Here is a 20,903-nt window from a genome sequence, read left to right on the forward strand (position 1 = left end):
AGCAGGTATGAGGTGGGGGGGGGGATGGGGGGGAAAGTGTAAAAATCACATCTCAGGCAACCCCATATTATAGTGCATTACAAAAATAACAGCTAGCTACATTTAAGACAACAATAAATATTTTTTTTTCCAGCGTTGCAGCTACTTCTTTAAAAATGGGCAAAAAAAAAAACGGATTTGAACAAGCTGTTCCAGTCACACGGCTGTGCTAACATTATAAACAATGGTCACAAATGAAATAATGAAGAAAAAGAAGAAGAAGAAAAAAAAAACATAAAATGTAGAGCTTAGAAAAGTCACGTTTGGTTTTTTGATTTTTTTTTTTTTTTTTTATCAAACAAATGGCTTTTTCTCCCTTTTCAACTCCTTTCAGAAACAGCAGCCACAGGTTTCACGCACCTTAACGAGGCAGGGGCTGCTGCCATTTCTGGATATTCTGTGTGTTTTGAGAGATACCATTATACTTATGTTGCTAATGGAAACACCAGAAAGTAGAGCTGTGGCTATAAGTATGTGCTTGTTCTATTGTAGGCAATCAGGTATATGTCACAAAAAAAAGGGGTCACATTTGTGGTTACTCTGGCGACAAGATGAGCACACAGTGTCTTCTGTTATCATTTTGAAAGAAATTCATGCACAAAAAACAAACAAACAAAAAAACAGCCCATCTTTCTTTCACATTCACTTTAAAAATAAAGAGCCCAGGCCAACCATTCAACATGCATTTTGCTGATTTTGTTTCAAAATGCAGATATTTCAAAAGCACTAAACTGAAACAGGCACCTCTTGTCCTGCCTGGACATTTCTGGCACCATGGTTACATCTCACCCCTGATAATAATAGCAAAGTAGCAAAGCGAAAGAATTGCTTCGATTTCGTTGCTTGTTTTTTTTTTTGTTGTTGTTTTTTTTTTTTTGAAACACTATGCTGGGGTGGTTCCATTGTTTGCAACAAGGACCTTGCTTCAGTTTCATTAAAAAAAAAAAATCACATCCTTCTCTTTGTCTTTCACACTGGTTCATTTTGTTTCATTGTAGATTTGTCCTTTAAGTCCTAAGTAATGTTTTTTTTTTCCTGCCATACAACACTGTAATTCCACTACAAATACAAATGATAAATCAGCTGTACTCCATCACACCACAAGCAAATGTAACACTTCAAGAAATTCATGACTGGCTACAGTTAATGTTCAGAAAAGGAGGTTTTTTTGTGATGCTTATGTTATAATGCTTTAATTATTAACAGCTCAACACTAAGAAAGCAATAGATTTTGGTTCTTTCCAGAGAGAGGAACACAGGAAACATCATAGCTACATTCACACACACACACACACCTACACATTACCACAGGTGCATGCTGGGGATTTTTGAGTGATTTCATGAAACAGAAGTATGTTGTAACATGTCTGGGGATTTGATTAGGTCCAACATACCCAAAACAGCATTCCTCTCCTCACGTTTTTTTTTTGCTTTCCCTCTCTCTCTGTTATACCTTAATTGTCGGCCTTCGCTCCTGTCTGTTCCGTTAGTGGTCTTCGGTTGGCTCAGAAGGCAAAGGTGAAAAGATCAAAGGTGATGGAGATGATGAACATTTGGCAAAAAGCACCCGAATGGGATGTGGAGGAGAGACAATAAGGATAGGAGCCAAAAGCTACCAGAGACATCAGCTATCAGGCGTCAGCTGAGTCTCAATGTCTACCCTGCAAATGGGACACTTCTTACTCGTTGCCAGCCACTGGTCCACACAGGCTTGATGGAAGAGGTGCATGCATGGTAACCTCCTGGTAGAGTACATAAAAGAAAATGTCGATCAGTCCTAATGTTGGAAAACATAATTACCGACTCAAAAAGACGCAGCATTGGTTATCTGGTGGTTCTGAGATGGACTGAAACTTACCTAACATCCTCTCCATCCTCAAGCATCGAAAGACATATTGTGCATTTTTCATCTGTGTCCAACTCATCTTCATCCATTCCTATTTTCATTTCCAGGGGTCTTCTCTGAAAAGTTCAACACCATAAGTCAATCAAAGTAAATAACACGATGAAGAAGCACATATAACTAAACTCCACAACAATGATAACTTTGATAGTCACTTGCATTTGTTTTTTAAATGCACATAGAGGTGCAGATTTTTTTACCAAACATAGTGGCAGTTACCTTTTTGTATTTGTGGGGAAATGTGAACCTCTCTATGGTAGTTTGTACTGCTCCTCTGTTGACATTGCCAAGTCTGTCTTCTAACTGCAGGAGTTCCTATATTTGAAATGTTGAGACATACACAACCAATCTTTTAGTATCAGCGTTAGACAAGCTTGCAATATATGAACTCAATTCGCCTAGATCCACACAATGCAGGCTAAATAGTTTGGGTTATTCAACAACAAGGCAGCACCCTGTAACTTAGCAAAGAACCTTGCTTTGAAAAAGGCCCTTTCAAATAAAAAAAAACAAACAAACTAAGAGCCAGTAGGAGGCTAAGGAATTTTGAGGGCAAGGCAACACCATACTAGTTTATCAAGGGTCAATTAAGGGTACACTATGTGGTGAAATCTTATACATGATGAATTTGTGAAAATTTTCCACATAGTCATTAACAAAAAAAAAAAAAAGCACCAAGAGACAAGCCGAGACCTGATGTAACGTCAGGCCTTCTGGCATTACCTCATAACTCTCCCGGACAGCTGACGCATGCCGGGACGGATTCAGACCCTGGAGAGCCAGGAGATGCAACTGTGGATAAGGGTAGTTTCTGATCTCATGGACAACCTGGGCAAAACAAAGCCAAGAATTAGATGCTAATACGAAAATGAAATGCATAAACTATAAAACAGAGGATTAGATGGATAAGCCTCAAACTTCCGCCACGTAATGCTTTTTAATGATCGAGCTCTGAGGCCAAGAATGGATGCTCTGACTCAGTGCAAATGAGCGAGGACATCATTAATAAAAAATTGTTCTAAGACCTTGCGTGGATGACTTACCACTTGGGCTGAAGATGCATTTCTGGGGAAGTGATGCATCCTGGGAGAGGCCAGGTAATGCTGATAGTGCTGCGGAAGCTGAGGGACATGGTACTGTGGATGAGCCAAACCTGTGTCCACACTCAAGTCCCTGGAGATGAAAGCAGGAGGGCTCGGTCAACGCAGGGGCAGAAATTTAAGAGATCTACTTAAACCCAGCTGATACAGCATTGGGTATTCGAAAGAGAAACCTTAAGTCTCATCTATTGAAAGAAAAAACCTCGATACACCATTGAATTACTCTACAAGCAACGAACAATACTAGTCAGGCTGCAGAAAGACTGCGGTGGGTTTTATGCAGAGAAAAAAAGCTATAACCACGTCATTCAAATGTCATTTTGCTCTAAAATTAAGGATAAAATACCATCATCATCAAACTATAAAACATCATCAATTAGCATAATACCACAATAATGTGTAATATCAAAGACAGTCCACAAAAATCATACATGGAAATTTAACATACCAATCTGTTCCTTCTGCTAAGTAGCGGGGTGGCTGGGTAACTGGCTGGGGAACATGCATTGGTGGGGCATATTCATATCCAGGGCGTAGGGTCTGTGGGTGATGGGATGACCTATCTTGGGTATGTCTGGTTAAAACAAGTCAGATTAAAAAGTTACATTATATAGGAACATTAATGGACAATATTCAACCTTGAGATTAAATGCAGTTACATTTCTTTATTTCAAAATGAACGATGTTTAACTCATTCGTTATTTTCATTTTTGTACATACTGATCCCCCAGCTCAGAAAACACAGGTGTACTAAACACTGTGGCCTGGTTTTCCAAACAAAGATTAAAGACAAACCCTTGAGCCAAACTGTGTATAAAATGAAGAATCTCCATTTAGAATGCAACCTACAGCGGAATGCAATACAGCTCCGAGCGTAAACCTTGTCAGCAAAACTCGTCCTAAAACATTGTTAAGACTTAGCCCTCGATTAAAACAACGTTCTGGATTAAATCTTCATGCTTGTCTGCGAAAACAAGACGTAGCTGTTTGTGGTTAGTAGCACTGCTGCACTCCCACCTCGGGTGTGGAAGGATGCGTCTGTGCTGGGCCTCCAGAAGCTGCTGCTGGATGAGGTATTGCTGGTGTAAAGCCTGAGGTAGGAAGGGAGGAGGCCCTTGGATGTCTTGGAACTGCGGTGCTGGCATGGGATTGAGGGGAGGATGTAGCGGGGTCGCTTGCTGGTGTGCTGGGGCCAAGTGTGGGCTCATGCCCGACTGAGATTGTCCTGGATGGGGCATTGGGAATTCGACAGGGATCTGGGCCTGAGGGCCTAAGTGGAAATGGCGGCAAGAGGTAGCATGGCTGTGCTGATGCCTGTTAAAATGGGATCCTGCAAGAACAATACCAGATCAAACAGTGAGTGACAGAAAAGGTAAAGATTTGAGCAAGTGTTAAGTTTAGTCCTTTTTAAGGCTGTGTATGCTTAGTAAGAACACAGTTTTGAAATGTGCATAATCAGTGCTTATGGGAGGGGTTGGGAATGTGTTGGGAAATGGTGTGCTGCACATGTGTCTTACTGGCATGAATGAGCACTTGACTGTGGTGGCTGGGAGCAGTGCATGAGGTTTGCTTTGATGACATATCAAAAATTTGATGCTCAGGCCAGGAATCTATCAATCAAATTTGCAAGCAAAGATACAGATATAATTACAGAAAACTATTATTGCAAAAGCCGGCTTTTGCGTACCTCTCGCTCATCAATTACTTTAAATGTCATTACGGGAACAATGAACAAGTAGAGGAAGTTTAAAATTCTCTTGCAAATTTGACTATGCATCCAGGCCTCAAAAGTGGCTTCTCACCTCTCAGCTGCCGACCCCGAATGTGACCGGGGCTAATATTATTGACTGACTATTTAAAGCAGAGTCTCCCAGATGGAGTTCAGGGCCAGCTGATGGGAGTCCACAGCTGCTGCCTAGAGAACTCTGCCAAAATCTATGGCATGGGCTCAGGTGAGTGAATCATCAATCTTCACAAGGTGAGTCCTACAGTTGTGGTAGCACAGCATGCAGTTCATTTTACATCAGTAATACTTTGGATTACATTTTTTAAAAAAAAACAAAAAAAAAACTACTTTACTACTGTGGTGGTGTGAGAGGTTGCCATGCATTTGGGAAATGAAATGAACTCATAAGTAATTTTTGCGATGATGGGGATATCAGTGATTTCCTAACTCTGGACTGACTAATCGTTGCTGTACGTGATCATGAATGCTGTGAAGTTCACAATGTAACTGCTGTAAGAGTAACGAAAACCAATGTTTCAAATTTTGCAGGTTAAATTTATAATTATGTTTGATAATAAACAATTGCTTAGCTCAACTTCAAAAGACAGCCACGATGTTGAATGACAAGAAGCGTTGCAAGACAAACCCTATGAGAACCGGTTTATGTTTTATGACACAGCTATAATAACAGGGTTCATTTCTGATGTTTGGCCAATGAACAGTCATCAGCACATCAGCCAGTTTTCATGTATGACTTTCACGGTGTGCTCAATTTTTTCCAAAGGACCATCAAAAGACTACTAATTATTTCTAAAGTAAAGCTGGAGCTCATTCCTCATTAAAGGTCAAATCAGGCCACTAACAATACACTTCTGTCTCATCACCTCTTTTGTTTAACCATCCTATGAGTCATTTAAGTCTGCTGAACATTGGCTTCTCTCCTCCCCTTTATCTTTTATTAGCCTACATACAAACAGTATCAAATATATAGGCTACGAACTTTCTTAAATGAAACCAATTTAACCTATAATTGTCAAAGACGGCTTTCAACAAAGAAATACATAAATGAAAATTAAAGAGGCTGCGTACAGCCTACAGGGAATACTGTGCTGTGAATGTTGTGATTTTCTAGGGTTTTTTTTTTTTTTTTTCATTCTTGAGCAGAATACACAAAGCGTCAATTCCATTTCATGACATTTTTCTTTTGTTGTTGCTGCTGCTGTTAATCACTAAATGATATGTTATACCTGTTCCTGTTTCCTTTGCCAAATAAATTTGGTTCTCTGAGACTCGTCGCTGTATACTAATATTGCGATTCACATGACTGGACTTGGTTTATTCTGCTGCAATAAACGAGTAGGTCATCCATAAAATATAACACTGCAATTTTCATCATATCTACGCCCTACTATAAAAAAAAAAATTCTGGCATCAGATAAGAGAATAGTTAAAATCTTGATGTTATGTGTATAGAACAGTAAACCAGTTAACTATCAAACTACTGAGTCAGCCTGTGTGACATCAAGGTCAAAACCTCATCGTTTCTTGGCCTTTCTATGCTGCAGTGTTATGATTTATTCTCAGACTAAAGGTTATTCAACTGAAATGTATCTATTTTATTCACCACTGTAACAGTAAAAGATAATCATAACTAGCATAAAAACTGAAAGTCATCAAGTCTTTAAGTGCACACACACGCAATTCTACTGCAAATTTGTACAAATGGGGATCAAAATACCCTCTCTTTGTATCTTGCTCCTAAAAGTAGTAGATCCAAACAACACACTAATCAGTGTCAGTGACCCTTAAAACATTATTTAACTGGAAACAGGAGTGGTGTATTGATTGGGTGAACGTTGTAACACAAATTCAGTGGGACATAGTAAATAATACACACAAAGGTGTGCTGGAATGAAGCTTCTATAAATTGTTTGGAAATCAGGTATTATGGAAACACAATTGCTTTTTGACATTAAACATGTATGTATTATAGTGATAGCAGCCTCACAGTTGAGTATCAGTCCTTTTGGGCCAGATATCACAGTATCAGCTGTCACAGAAAAAGATTAATTTCAACTGAAAGTGGCTTTTATTCTGAAAACTCTGGGCATAAGATTGTAAAGGCACTCTTAATAGTTCTACAGCAAACAAACAAACAAAAAAAAAAGTTCAATTCAATCCTAATGTTTCCTTGTGTTAGTGAGAAGAACAAAAATCATCAATCACAAAGATGAAATATGTCAATTCCCCGAGACACCACAGAAAAATGGCAAAGTCTACATTGCATTAGGATCATTTACTCTGAGCTGACTTAAAGGTGCAGTTTCCAGTTCCTTCTGCCAACAAAAGCATATTTTGGCAGGCAGGATACTGATATTGCCTACGGCCACGGGTTTAAATAAGGCAAAGCATGAAGTTCCACTCAACAAAAAAAAAAAAAAAAGGGGGAAAAAAAGGGAACCATTCTTTGGAAACAGAACGAATATGTTGGCTATTATCTCTGCATTACCGTAATCCTATGACCAGACTGTCTCTGATCAAAGCCATCAATAAAAAACTGCACTGCACCTTCAAGTGCTTCCATAATCAACATAAATGACCGCATATAAACTCAATTCAGGCCTCACGATGAAAAAGCCAGGAAACCATCTATCTTTGTCGCAGCAGGAGGGAGCAGGTGGGGAGGGGAAGACAATAAATGGAAAATCAGCAAGAAGCACACTGAAGGTTAGGAAAAATACTATATTCTTTATTGAAAATATTAGTATGTGTGGAACTGTGTCATAATAATAATAATAATAATAATAGTAATAATAATAATAGTAATAATAATAATAATAATTACATGCAACAAAAAAAAACAACATTGACCAAAGGCAAGGCCCACCATGCTCCGTATAGGGTTAACAGAACAAAAGCGGCATCCAATGAGCAGATGTGTTTGCTACAGCACATTACAGTACAGCAGGGTACATCTTTTCTACAGAAAGATTACATTGGAATCTATTCAATGTAAAACAAAATAATATGAATAATAACGTGATCATGCATTGAACTCTATTACCAGAACAAAAGGTAGAGAAACCACAACCAAACAATAGACATTTCACTCTAATAGAGGATTTTTGCAGCAGTGCAGGAAATAAACATCCCTGTGAAATGGATAGCATTTTGTATTTAGTTAGTATAGAGTCTGTAAGCCAAATGGGTGAATAATTCATTCTGTGATTTTTATAGAAGCCAAAATCAAGTATAAATAGAAATTTCCAAAAATTATGATAGGCAACAAAAATGGAGAGGGTAGTGTTTGATTTGGCAACACAGGTGCAGTGTAACATCCTTTGTGTTCTTTATAAGAATGATTATTCTGATACTGTGCTTTGTTTAATTTGATTGTCTCTTATAGCAAACAATGCAAATTGCACTGTGACTCGAGTTAACTGCAAAGGATATCCGACTCAGCCTAAACTAACACATTGGATATATACAATGCACCTTCTGTGAATATTGCAAAGGAAAAAATGTGTCAAATTCAAGTGCTAGGTGAAAAGTAGTGTGATCTCACTAATCGCAAAATGTATCCACTTGACAGGAATTTACACATGTTGTCTAACAAGGTTGGATGGGAGGTACATGAAAGTCACTTAATTGTCTAAAAGCTACAATGTGGGTTAACTACAGAAACTTCACAAAAAAGAGACAAGAGTCTTCGTCTAAACGTGTTAGCTATTTTTAGTTTTGCTTCACACAAGGGAATACATTCTTAGGTGGTTTTATATACCAATGTCGTCTTCTGATGGAAAGAGGAAAATGAAGAAGGGGTTCACAATACAGCTAAATGCAGAATACAGGCAGAGGCCACACCACACAGCAGCAGATGATCATTAGCTACACAATGGAGGGGGACGACAAAGATCTGATAATGCAGAATGTAGAGCCAGCCTCGATACTATGAAACAGGAAATAAGAACAGAAATAAAAGCACAATGAAATCATTGATGCCACTCTATGGAAATAAGAGCCACGCTCCTACTTAGCATGGTTAGCTGGCTAGCAACAGATACACCACTAGCCAACCAGCCAGGAAACGATGTTAGCATGCTAAGTATAGCCAGTAAAAGATTGAGTGCAAACCGTCTCAAATATCGCACCAGCAAGCTATCTATCGAAATAGTGATACATCTGAGCTGTAATGTAACTGCATCTACCTTGAGAATACTTCCATAAAACAGAACGACTATTTAAATGTACAATAAATCTACTACAATATTTGGCTCGTAATGTCTTCTCCGACTGCTAGCTTGTTAGCTAACTAGATAATCCTTAAAACTTGACTTTTCCTTCGCCCTCGCCAACTAGCTAAGCAGCCAGAGTCAATATTACTGTACTGCAGACACGTCCTCTTTGTTTAAAAAAATAAAATAACGTAGCTAACCAGCTAGCTCGCACGCGAGCAATGAGAGACATGGAAATGTCTCCTGCTCTGCAACTAGCTCTCCAGCATTGCTACTCTGACTCTTCCGAATAATAAATAAGCTTCAACGTTTTTGATAGCTAACCTTGTAACTAAGCTAACCATAGCTAAAAAATAGCCTGCCCTCAAATTCGAATCGATCCCGCAGTCAGTCTGACTAGCTACCAAGACAACAATCTGATTGTTTACTCCTGCCTAATCTGTAACGTATCTCCTCAATCATTCACATATTTGGCTACCCGATATTAAATCAATCGCTTCCGTTGTCGTTAGCTAGCGAGACACCCGTGTAAGTTGTAATTGTTAGAACGAAGTGAATGTAAATAAATACCTCTGTTTCTCACTGAGCCAAAAACGGGAAGAACCAGATATCCAACATGCACTAAAACCATCCTTAAAATCTTCTTTTCGTCAAACAAAAGTCTTTAAACAGATGGCTCAAAAATACGACCAGCTCTAAATTCTACATCCAGGCGAACCATCCAGTCGCTTTGAGGACAAAGAGGGAGAGGACTACGGGAAGGAGAGCGACGGGGAGGAACACAAAGATTTCACATTAAAATGCCGATAATATGAATGACCACCAGGAGCGCAAAATCACAAATACCAACGAAACTTGAGGTTATATGTTTAATCGATTTTACTGTTAGAGCAATACTACTTCAAAACCTATTATATGTAAAAGCAGCTGACCTAACAAGGTTACACATTCTTGATCAGGTGCTTCTCAAGAAGACTTTGATAATTTTATTTTGTTTGTTTTAACAACAATATTGGGCTTTTCCAGTTTATTCGTGAGGGGGAAAGAATCCACAATCATATTTCTTTGCATCTGCTTGAAGAATGATAATAGTCTGGGAATACACTTCTGAAGACCGCTCAGCCTTCATATTTGTTTTAGCAATTTACACTTGGTTTATTAGGCAAATGAGCATAAGTTCTGTGCACTTATGATGTGAAGGGACAATGCAGAACTGAATGAATGAATCAAGCCACGTTCCATTAGCTTTGTTACTTTTTAACATGGTGGCCAAATAATACATGTGTCGGAATTGGCAAGGGTATGAGCGAGCTGCCCTGTAGCGAATTCTTGTAAAGTCTAAGGAGTTTCTTGATTCCATCCAACGTAGTTTTACCAAAAATAACAGACAGGTGACAATTAAGCTCAGTTACCTGACATCACACCATGTCAAGTCTTTGGAGAAAAACAAAACAAAACAGAAAAAAGCATTTCAACCTTCTAAGTGTTAAGGATGAGAAGTGGATTAAATCAGATAAAAAATATGATAACTTTCCAGGACAGCTAAACCTCCTCCTGCTTTTTTAAAATTGCTTTTGGGTTTTTTTTGTTTTTGTTTTTGTTTTTTGTTGTTTTTTTTGGGTGTGATTCTCATTGAGCCAGAGAAGAAATATCTCATTCGGACAGTTTGAGATTTTCAAGATGGAAAATACTTTGGTTTTCCATGTTTGAGCTCCAGTACATTTATGTACGAATCAAAATAGTACTGAAAAAAAGACATTTTAAATTAGAATTTTGGCTTGTTGGTGCATTCCCATAATAAATTCTATTAGGGTGCATAGTTAGTCTAAGTCAAACTTCAAAGCAGCCAGTAAATGAAATAATGTTTAATCCATATAATCAAATTAATCTGCATAATTAGTTTTAAACTTTAAGTTGAAAGATTTGTAAATAAATGGAAAATTCCTTTCTTTCTTTCTTAAGCTCACACTTTGCATCATTCCTCATTTCACAGTTGTCTGCATGCCTTCATACTTCTGTTTTGAAGTGTCCTGATTTAGAAAGTAGAGCTCCAGTTCATTACGAGATCCAGTGTTTTTTAGCTTTTAACTGGCTTTTTCATGAGCTGAATTCTAAATCCAAATAAACTAATAGTGGAAAAAGCGCCAGTTGTATCTGCAAAAATCAAATAGTCCACTGACATTTCATCCAGTGCCATTTTCCTTACAAAAATATTGCCTAACCTTTGAATTTTCATTTCAAATGACCATACTGACAGTGCTTACAGTCAGAAAACTTGCTTATGCAGTGTTGCAAAATGTTGTGTGGAATGTCATTTTTTATTTTGGTATAGTATCCTCTTCAAGACAGACACACAGAGAGTCTGGGGAGGTAACATCATTATTGCACCACTATTATTATTATGCCATTATTATTACATTATTTTGAGAAGGTAAAATGTCTGAGCCATGTTTTCAGGTAGATGCATTTACTGCACAGAAGCCCCCTACATAAATGATACTGTATATTAATTCAACCTTTGTCATGCTTAGATCCCTCTCTATGTGGAACAAACATCAGAGGTTTTGCTATTGTTACTGTACAATATCATCAAGCACTTATTATGCATATTTTTTTTTAATATAAAAGCCTGAAAATCAAGTTGAAAATGAAAGAACATTAAGTTCTATGAGACATAATCTAGGCACCACATAAACATACAAAAATGCATTGAATTAGGCTAGATAATAATATAGCATTTAAAAAAGGGAGAGAACAAAACAAAAAATGGGATACTCTCTCACAGTAAAAGCCAGACAAGGCTGTAGTTACTAAACAGATGTCCACTTCTTCTTAATGAGGTTCAATGGTCTATTGATTTTATGTTTTGGTGGCTTTTGACATCACTCCCTGAGACCAGAAATGTGGTCACCGACACAATGGACTCAGGCATTTTACATAGGTGTGTTTCTGAGTGTTCTCTGGCAAAAACTGAGATTTCATACAGTATGGGATTCTCCATTTCTACTACATCATCATTGTTCCCATTATTTGTTGGAAGAGGAGTCCGTCAGAAATTAAGGTGGACAAGTCACAAAGACTGCCATTAAAGTGCAAGACTTATTGTAGTCACATCACTTCTGGAAACCTGGTTTGCACACATCTTCTTTCTTGCCATTAAAGTTTTAGATTGTAAATGGGAATGGTGATTTATTTGCTATTTGCTCCTCTTTCATTTGGCCCCACTGGTGCTTCCATAGTTGTTTGTTAGGGCTGAGCCGTCCTGTAAATTTGCATGTGACATCTCTTCCTCACTGTCTTCTCCCACTGGTGTCTCGAAGAAATTAGATACAAAAAACACCTAGATGAAAAGAGGACAGTGTTGATATAAGTTTGTAAGTATATAACATTTTTCAGAACAATTTGAGGCTACGCACAATTTCAAAATTTTGCAAATGACTCACAGTCAGTATTGCCACAACACTCCCCTGTATCAGTCCAACGAGAACATCACTCCAGTGATGTTTGTAATCTGACACTCGAGACAATCCCACATACAAAGACGTGGTAATGAGGAGGAACTGGATTGTGGGACGCAGTAGCCTAGCCCACCCTGTCTGAAGTCGAGCTTGAAGGTACAGCTTTAAACAACAATACAACAATACAATACAAGTGATGAAATGCATGATTCTCTTTCAGCTATTTTAGACATTCAGTAGAACGTAGACCTTAAATAAAGGACACTTTTTAATATAATTTGACCAGTCTCATTGGTGCACACATATCACTAACCATGTTTATTGCTGAGCCAAAAGCTTTCGTACCCTAAATCAGGCCCTTGAATGATTTAAGAAGGGATCTTATACTTACCGCGAGAAACAGCATACAGTACATAGAGAAAGAAGCATGTCCAGAATAGAAAGAAAGCCTACAAGACACAAAAACATTGGATGTTCTGCTTTAGATACATCAGTGACTCAAACTGTGCATACATGAGGTCATTAACTTGCTCAGGTACAAGCCTAACCATTATGAGGCAATGGACTATCCAAAGTCTGACAGTCCTAGTAATTACTAGATGAATATGTTACTTGAGAGCTTACCATCACTCAAGTATGTTGACACACATGATACTCACCTTCCTTCGTTGATCATGGTCTGGTCTCCAGTGCAAGTGATGTTCTCAATGTAACCATTTGTGCTACAGTCAATCTGCCTCCAGTTAGGTTTGCACACATCCAAGAAGTAAGGTCTCAGTCGACCAGTGGAGTACTTTGTAATATCAGTCAGTGACTGGCTGACTGCTGCTCCAAACAGAAAAGATCCTACAGCTTTATACACTGGTGATATATACCTCTTACTGAAAGGTGATCTTAGTATCTTGTATATGGGAAGGCACTCCCCGAAGATCACCTATAGAAAAAAGATATATTACTCACCTTATTTTTCTTTACGTGGTAAAACAATACATGTCAACCACAAAAAGACATAAAAAACTTACTACAGATAATGTGAGTGGAATCATTACTCCACACAAGAGTTGGCAAGAGATTGTATCTTCTTTAAAAGGGTACTTGATCGTGTCATCATTACAGAAAAAGCCTCTTTTGATTGGATTATGTTGTAATGTAAGTAATACAAATGGGAGTCCAGCTGAAAAAAAAGAAAGAGAATGTATCACAAGATAGTTTAGTGGTAGTGGTTAAATGATATCTCACTGTGAACTTTTCAGCAACTGATAAAAATTCCTTGATGAACTGAAACAATTCCTTAATCATTTCAGAACCAGCTCTGTTTCATACATTTTGTTCAGGTGTTGTGGATCATTTAAGTATTCTGTTTCCAATTAAAACTCTTGCCAGCATTTGTTAAAAGAGAGTCATTTAGAACAAAATAAAATGAAGCATAAATGTGAATTATTTATTGAAAGGACACAAGTGTTTCAGTTTCTCACACCTTTGCTTTGGTAGAGTCAAGCTTTTTGGCTATTTTATGAACTATACATTTTTTGGTTTAATCTTACAGATGATGTCACCAACAACAGGGGTACGAATAATTCATTTTATCAACAAATTAGTTGCTAGTAACATTAGGTTAGACTTTAAAGAACTGTTCTGACAGCATTCATTTGAAGTAAGACAGTAATGGATATAACCTAACCATTATGGTTTTTCTACAGGAACTGCTAAAATGGTTCCACTTATATTTAAGTTCATTCCTGGGTCACATTATTAGCATCACCATTGAGAATGAAACAGGTAGTACTTCTGAGGCGAGTTCAACAGGTGAGACAGGAGTAAGCATTTCATGTGAAACTCACTGGTAGCCCATGGCTGAAGCAGAACATTACAACACTAATCAGCAGTTTTCACGCTTCAACTTTGAGCAGCACCACCTACAATGCAAATTAGGAATGCTTTCCTTCAATCTTTTTTTTTTTTTTCTAGTTTCTAGAAAATGCACCAGAAAAAGAAAATATTCTGAAGTACCTTGTTTTGCTGCATTTCAAAGATACTTTCATACTTTGACAGGTTAGGAAATGTGATGGAAAAAATTACCATTTGGATGCAACAAAAAAGAGAACCCTGCCTTGTTTCATGACTGAAAAAAAGTGACTACTGCATTTTTAACATTTATTTCACCATTTCCCTTCTCTAAGAATAAAATGGTGGCACAGAGCTTAGCCAATTTGAAACTAATGAATAAGAGTGCTTCAGTCAGAGATTCCTATAGTTTGGCCCCATTGTCTGCTCCATTGCTGTCTGTGGAGTTCAACTAATGTGCAGTCTGAGGTTCTTGATTAAAATTAAGAGACTCAGCCATTAGAATTCCTAACCATTTGTGACACGTTTGGAAATGTGCTGAGTAAAGGAACCTACTAAAAGAGGCTAAAGACTGTCCATTTCATTCATAAGCAGCATTCAGTTGTAGCCACAAGATATATATTACCAAAAGCAAATTACAGACTAGTACTGCGGGAAATTTAATGTGACTATGCAACCCCAGCCTCGTGATTGATCAGGCTGGTAAGTTATACAAGTGGCTACAATTTCATAATGTTATTCTGTTTTGCTCTGTCAAACTGTTGTTTTATCTTTAGAGAGAGGAAGTCTACAGCCTACGGTAAATCATAAACACCGCTGGTCTTTTCAGCTCTTATCAGGTCACACAAACGCCATTACTAACAAGTTTAATGCGCAAGCTCCTACATGGTAGATTATACCCTGTTAGGTCCTGCTGAATGAATGCACATTCATTCACTCATTTTGGAATGAATGAATAAATACATGAATGAAAGGAATAAAAGCTACAACGTCAGTGTTGCATGTTGAATGCAGCAGTGGTACCGTAAGGTGTAGCCAATGGGATCTATTAGGCTCCGACGAGGTGATCCAAAAATACCCTGGAAAGAAGATTTGCTGAGTTCTCTACACCCAATAGGAAAAAGCGGTACGTACCGAGTGCAACACAGGTGACGTCAAGGAAAATGACAAGAATTCCCTCTGTGTCAAACATTTTCAACACTCGAACACTTAATTTTGATAGGTTCATATGACTTATTTCCCAATTCGATTGCTCCTGAAAAGTTTCAGTAAGTGATCAGACAGTTATGTACCGAGACAACATTTGCCATGGAAGGATGCCACCGTCCGCCGAGACTCGAAAGAGTGAAAAATAACGGATATCGTTGATGTCAAGTCTAATTAAGATACAATATGGCTAGCAAGCCAAAAAGCAAACTATAATCCTGTCCACACCCGGACTATCGCCAAACGACTGCATAATTGACTGCTTTAGAGAGATGCATCTAAACTAATGGTATAACTCGGTGGTGTCGTTCTATTTCTTTGTCTACCTACTACTAACCTACTACCATCGGGTCAAAGCTTAAGTAAGTCCCATAGACAGTGGGCAAGGCTAGTCTCGCCCCACCTCTCCATTCCGTGCAATGCTTAAAAAAATTCATTCTTAATTTACACTCTTTTAGTCAGGCTACGTTAACATTTTAGGAAATTATACGACACAGAAGGTTCTGTAAAACAGAATGTCTTGAGCAGACAAGTCTTAAATTGAATTTGCGCGATGAAAATTTAACCACTTACTTTTCGTCTTGTTTTGATTTTTAAAATGTGAACGGTTTGTATGGATCATTATAAAACAGTAAAAACGGTCGAATAGCTGTCCAAAATTGCTCGCAACGAAGGAATTTAGGATAAGAGAACAGATAAGTACAGACTTGGGCCACCAGTTAACGAAGGTGTCCCCATTCAAATGAAAGCCCAAGAATTTTTAACGACTGTCCCCAAATCGACTCATTTAAAGTAGATTGAGAATTTAAATGTGTCTTTAAGATTATTTGTGACGCCCCATACACAATTTTATTGGGTGGAAACATATTTGTCGTTAGTAGAGGATATACACAATGTACATGGTTTAGATTAAAATATGCTTCGTTACAAAGAATTTATGTTTATTTCAATACTTGATTAATATAAGGAGAATTTTGGTGCACTCCGAGTTGTATGCAGAACAAGTGTGATGCTACAACATATAGTTTACACCTATTTATTATTTTACTTAAGCAAACAAATTAAATGTCATGATTCAAGTGGCAAATGTCATTTTTTAAAAAAATAAATAAATGAACCAAAGGATCGTTGCTTTTTTTACATCATACATGTCTTGCTTTTGTAGGTATTTGTCCTATGTTCAGAATCAGTTCTATGAGAACAATATACTTCTGGAAAGCCAGCCTCCTGGTATGCTGCACCATCTATATGACTTTTGTTCCAACCAAAAACAAGCACTTCTGAATCTAAAATGTCTAGCTTCCACAGATCATTCATTAATTGAAACTTTTGAGTCAGGGAACAGTAAACGCTTGCATACTTGCCAGAGGAGGACTGCTGTAAGACACCAATCATTTCTAACAAATATACTGGAGTCAACAGATATGTCTGTCATTTCATGGGAAAAGAGCTTAATCTCTGTCCACAAAACCAGCCCTTACATAATAGATTGCTTATGGTAGAGAGAGAGAGAGAGAGAGGCAGAAGCAACTGTAGTTTGTTTTAAGTCTTGACAATATCTTTGTTGTCACCACCAAACTTGAATCTGAGTTGATGATTCTCAATTTCTTGCTGAGAGAAGAGCTTGCCCATTTGGCTGTGTGAAGCCTCATTCATAGCTTTGGACTCCATGCACATTTTAAATGTCTCTGGTGCTAATTCATCAGCGCAATGCTTCTCGTGCCACAGATGAAAGAGACCACGAGAGGGAGAGCGCACCACCATGAGGTTGCTGTGCAGGTATTTTCTATAGAGGTATAAGTCTTCTCTGCCCCATCCTTTCATGTTTAAATCAAAACCACCTTAGAGAAAAATGAAAGAAAGAAAGAAAGAAAAGGAAATGGACATGAATCATGATATAACACAACACCAACACCTAAAGCTGACACTGTAATGGTCAAGAAATCACAAAATCATTCAAATGATTCATAATAGTTTTCTTCAAATCATACATTTCTGTTACCTATGTTAATGAAATCTGAACGGTACTGGCATGTCAATCCAAATCCAAAATCTCTCCAGAATCCTGTATCTTTTCTGATTACCTGCAGGTGACATTGGAAATCTGATTGACTGCTTTTTCAGGTAACAAGGCATGCAATAGGTACATCTTTTTGGAGGGAAAAATTCATTACCAGTTGTTGTTCAACAGGTGGAATAGATGTTTGCTGACTATAAATAATATCTGGATTATATTGGCTGAACACCACGGGATAGAATACCCTTTTACCTATAATCAGAAAATGAATAAACAAACAACAACATGACTGCATGGGGCATAATCATTTTATTGACCTGTGTCTGAAGGCTATAAAAGACTCAGAATATAGTAAAAACGAAAGCAAAAACAAGCACAGCTAGTGTATATAGCACAGCACCACTATCCTGTAGTTTTTGGTCTTTCTCACCGGGTTCTGTATTCAAGCGGCAGGAATCGAGGAACTCCGCAGAAAAGCGCACATCTACATCACAGAAGAAAAGAAGGGCGTTGCCCCACTTCCAAGCACGGGCGCCCACGTCTAAACCTCGACCTCTAGAGAATTCCTCATTGAGGTGTATCAGTGTGAAGTTCCTGTAATGCATCTTCCTATCCAAAGGTAATATTTCACAACGATGCAATGACAAGACTTTAGTTGTGTATGTAATGTAATTAACAACTTATAGCAACTGTCCGTGCATAAAATGAGACCTTTATCATGAGGTCTCATTTAAACTGACTGTGCATGTGTGTTTCTCCACAAAAAGGAAATATTGTATCTCTCCTATCACTTGTCAGTACGTTGCTAATCATCCGTCCATGTGTCTTACCTTGCTGTAGAATCTAAAACTTTCCTCACATCATCCATTTGCTCTGTTCCAAAGTATACTACTGTTAAGTGAACCCTTCCATCCTGACGAATACAGACCTCTCTAAGACAGAGTAGAAAAAGACATTCTTTACACAACATATTCTAGCATTCAGAAAATATGCAACACATTCCATAATGTTCTGGGAAAGTTGATCATTGTGTGTTAATCAGTGCAAACATCTTTAATGTAAAGTAAACCCTACCTGAAATTGTGCATGAAATGTCTGAATTTGTCCACACTCTTGGCCAGTGGCAAAATAATGTTTATAATCATGTTGGATGTGTCAACGAGCTCGTTTTTAACCTTCATCAGTGGTCCAAACGGACGAAAGAAAACCAGCCTTCTGAAATCTTGAGAACTGTTACCTCGAAATATGAGATCATACAAGGTCCCTTTGTCCTTCTCCATGCGATAGATTCCTAATAAAGAGCAAGCGTGCGACAACAAGTGTTAAAAATGAGCAATAATTTTAACAGAATACTGTACTTTTCAGAGTTGCATCAGTGCATAACTAAGATTAAAAAAAAAGTACCCATCAAAATTATAAAGGCAAACAAACTTACATTAAAATACTTAAAAACACACACACATACACACACACACTCACATTTCTGCACAAATACAACATTCAATACACATTTAGTCTAAAACAGTGGTTCTTCACAACTGAGACGTTTGAAGTGCTGCATGTGTTTGTAGAACATATAATGTGAATTTCTGAAGGCCTCACCCTCAATGAAATCTCTTGGAGAGTACGCTCTTCGGTCCTGAGGGCTGTCTTTATACTGTGGAGCGTTGAGAATCTGTAACGCCGTGTCTAACGTTTCGCTCAACTCGTCTCGGCGATCCTTACGCACGGGCCTCTCTACAGGGAAGCGGGTAAGCCCCGTCTCCAGCTGGTAAACTCTTTGGAGGGTGAAGCTCTCGAATGGCACAAGAGCATACTCACTTGACAGTTTAGCGCCAGAGAGAACCTCTGCTTGGCTTAACTGCTTTTGAAAGAACTGCTCGAGATCTGCGTGGCTCTTTCCTCCAAGCTCCTCCAACTCCAAGGGAAATGCAACGGCAGATTTTTCCAGGGTCTTTTGTAGCTGTTGGCTCCTCTCTTGAAGAGCCTCTTTCAGTTGGGATATCTGCTTTGCCAAGCTATTGATGTAGTGCTGGTGCTTTTCCGTGTGCTCCTGAAGCATAGCTTGATATCCCTCCTCATTCACTGGACCAGTCAAAAGAGAAGGGGTCCTTCCTTGCCTTCGACTGCTCTGTGGCCTACAGGCTAACAAATAGAGGAGGGATAGGAAACAGAGTATTGCAATTATCGTGAACCCTCTGCGGGGGGTCAGAGCTAAAAATCGCCCCTGTGGCATGGTTCATTTCCAGCCTTATATCGAGTGTTCAGCAGACTTTAGTACCATCCTGCAGTAGTGCATCAGATAAAGCTGAAAATGACGTTTCTATAAATGATGAATGATGAAGGCATTGCTGGAGATCTAACATGAGAAGCTTATCAAATCACATTTGGAAAAAAATAAGGCTAATATTTGTTATGAGACCAAATTTTCCACATGAGAGCTGTTTTTCATTTAGTTTGGACAGAAGATGGGATCCTTCTTGTGTTGGAAGTGAATGTCACAGCCTGTGTTTGAGGTAAAGGTCACTGCATTTTTTATCCATTTTGTGGTGCCCCTGAGAAGACAACAAAACATTAATGTATGATAAACCCATGGATAATGAATTACTATTGTTTGATAATGTGATTTTCCAGCAGAAAGAGAAGAAGAGCTCCTCATCAAAGGTGAACAAATATTACACAGGTATTATTTTAGAAACTATGTTTAAATGTTTGACCCTGTAGAAGTCCACATAATTCTCAAATACATACTCTGTTTGGAAAGACATGCATAGCAGAATCCATTTCAAGAAGCCATGAGGAGAATGTAAAGTGGAAAATTTGCTAGTTGCATGGTGGATGAGCACCAAATGCTGATGTTTGTGAAAAGGTTGGATATTACTGCAATAAATCAATATCAGCATTTGACATCTGTCTCATGAGATAAAGAGAAGTAAAGACAAAAAAAAAAACAACCGAGAATGTCTGCTGCTTTGGTTTTTTGGATGCTAACTCTCACAAACCCTTGAGATAGATCAGCATTCAGTTTTAAAATATAACCAGTCCATTCACCGAGAACACCCTGAGCCCTGACCATAAAGAGGCTGTTGTGCTGAGAGCAAATTCTAACTAGTATGTACACATGCACATTGACACATACATTTCTAAGCATACCCCATAGTATAATGCAATATTCATTAAACAAGTGCAGTCTGGTGTTTCTTATATGGAACAATGTATGACACCTTGTATATGCTAAAGCAGAAATAGCCACACAACTCTCTGACGTGTTTAAACACACTCTCTTGTTTTTGTGAGTAGACCATTAAAAAAATATTAGAAAATCTAGAGAGAATATAAATGAATTAGTTTTTCCATTTCACAGTCTGAGTATT

The 20,903-nt window shown here is 38.1% G+C and overlaps 3 protein-coding genes across 8 annotated transcripts; all 3 read right to left on the minus strand.

Moving 5' to 3' along the window:
- Window positions 1-1,628: 1,628 nt before the first annotated feature.
- ark2cb (arkadia (RNF111) C-terminal like ring finger ubiquitin ligase 2Cb) lies at window positions 1,629-9,669 on the minus strand. Of its 6 annotated transcripts, none has more exons than XM_030768690.1 (9): window positions 9,574-9,663; window positions 4,313-4,372; window positions 4,087-4,216; window positions 3,491-3,616; window positions 2,986-3,115; window positions 2,666-2,770; window positions 2,162-2,257; window positions 1,898-2,001; window positions 1,629-1,781 (listed from the first exon to the last, which is right to left on the minus strand). In XM_030768690.1, the coding sequence occupies exons 1-9, from the start codon at window positions 9,632-9,634 to the stop codon at window positions 1,664-1,666; spliced, it is 930 nt and encodes a 309-aa protein (XP_030624550.1). In that variant the 5' UTR covers window positions 9,635-9,663; the 3' UTR covers window positions 1,629-1,663. The 6 variants fall into 6 exon arrangements, 5 of the variants coding, with proteins under 5 accessions (XP_030624550.1, XP_030624541.1, XP_030624533.1 ...); XM_030768681.1 differs by having other exon boundaries at window positions 4,087-4,191; window positions 4,276-4,375; window positions 9,544-9,663; XM_030768673.1 differs by having other exon boundaries at window positions 4,087-4,372.
- A 917-nt stretch (window positions 9,670-10,586) lies between these two features.
- Window positions 10,587-19,765, minus strand: csgalnact1b (chondroitin sulfate N-acetylgalactosaminyltransferase 1b; the record flags this gene model as incomplete). Its single annotated transcript, XM_030765024.1, has 8 exons — window positions 19,132-19,765; window positions 18,604-18,820; window positions 18,360-18,461; window positions 17,960-18,138; window positions 17,687-17,781; window positions 17,515-17,596; window positions 17,106-17,353; window positions 10,587-10,619 (listed from the first exon to the last, which is right to left on the minus strand). Coding segments are annotated over exons 1-8 (1,590 nt in total), but the record flags the coding sequence as incomplete, so codon positions are not given.
- Window positions 12,215-15,498, minus strand: plpp1b (phospholipid phosphatase 1b). The gene is made up of 6 exons (XM_030779588.1): window positions 15,441-15,498; window positions 13,484-13,635; window positions 13,121-13,395; window positions 12,853-12,910; window positions 12,447-12,623; window positions 12,215-12,343 (listed from the first exon to the last, which is right to left on the minus strand). The coding sequence occupies exons 1-6, from the start codon at window positions 15,496-15,498 to the stop codon at window positions 12,215-12,217; spliced, it is 849 nt and encodes a 282-aa protein (XP_030635448.1).
- Window positions 19,766-20,903: the final 1,138 nt, after the last annotated feature.

The sequence above is a fragment of the Chanos chanos genome, chromosome 1 (assembly GCF_902362185.1).
Source record: "Chanos chanos chromosome 1, fChaCha1.1, whole genome shotgun sequence".
Lineage (NCBI taxonomy): Eukaryota > Metazoa > Chordata > Actinopteri > Gonorynchiformes > Chanidae > Chanos > Chanos chanos.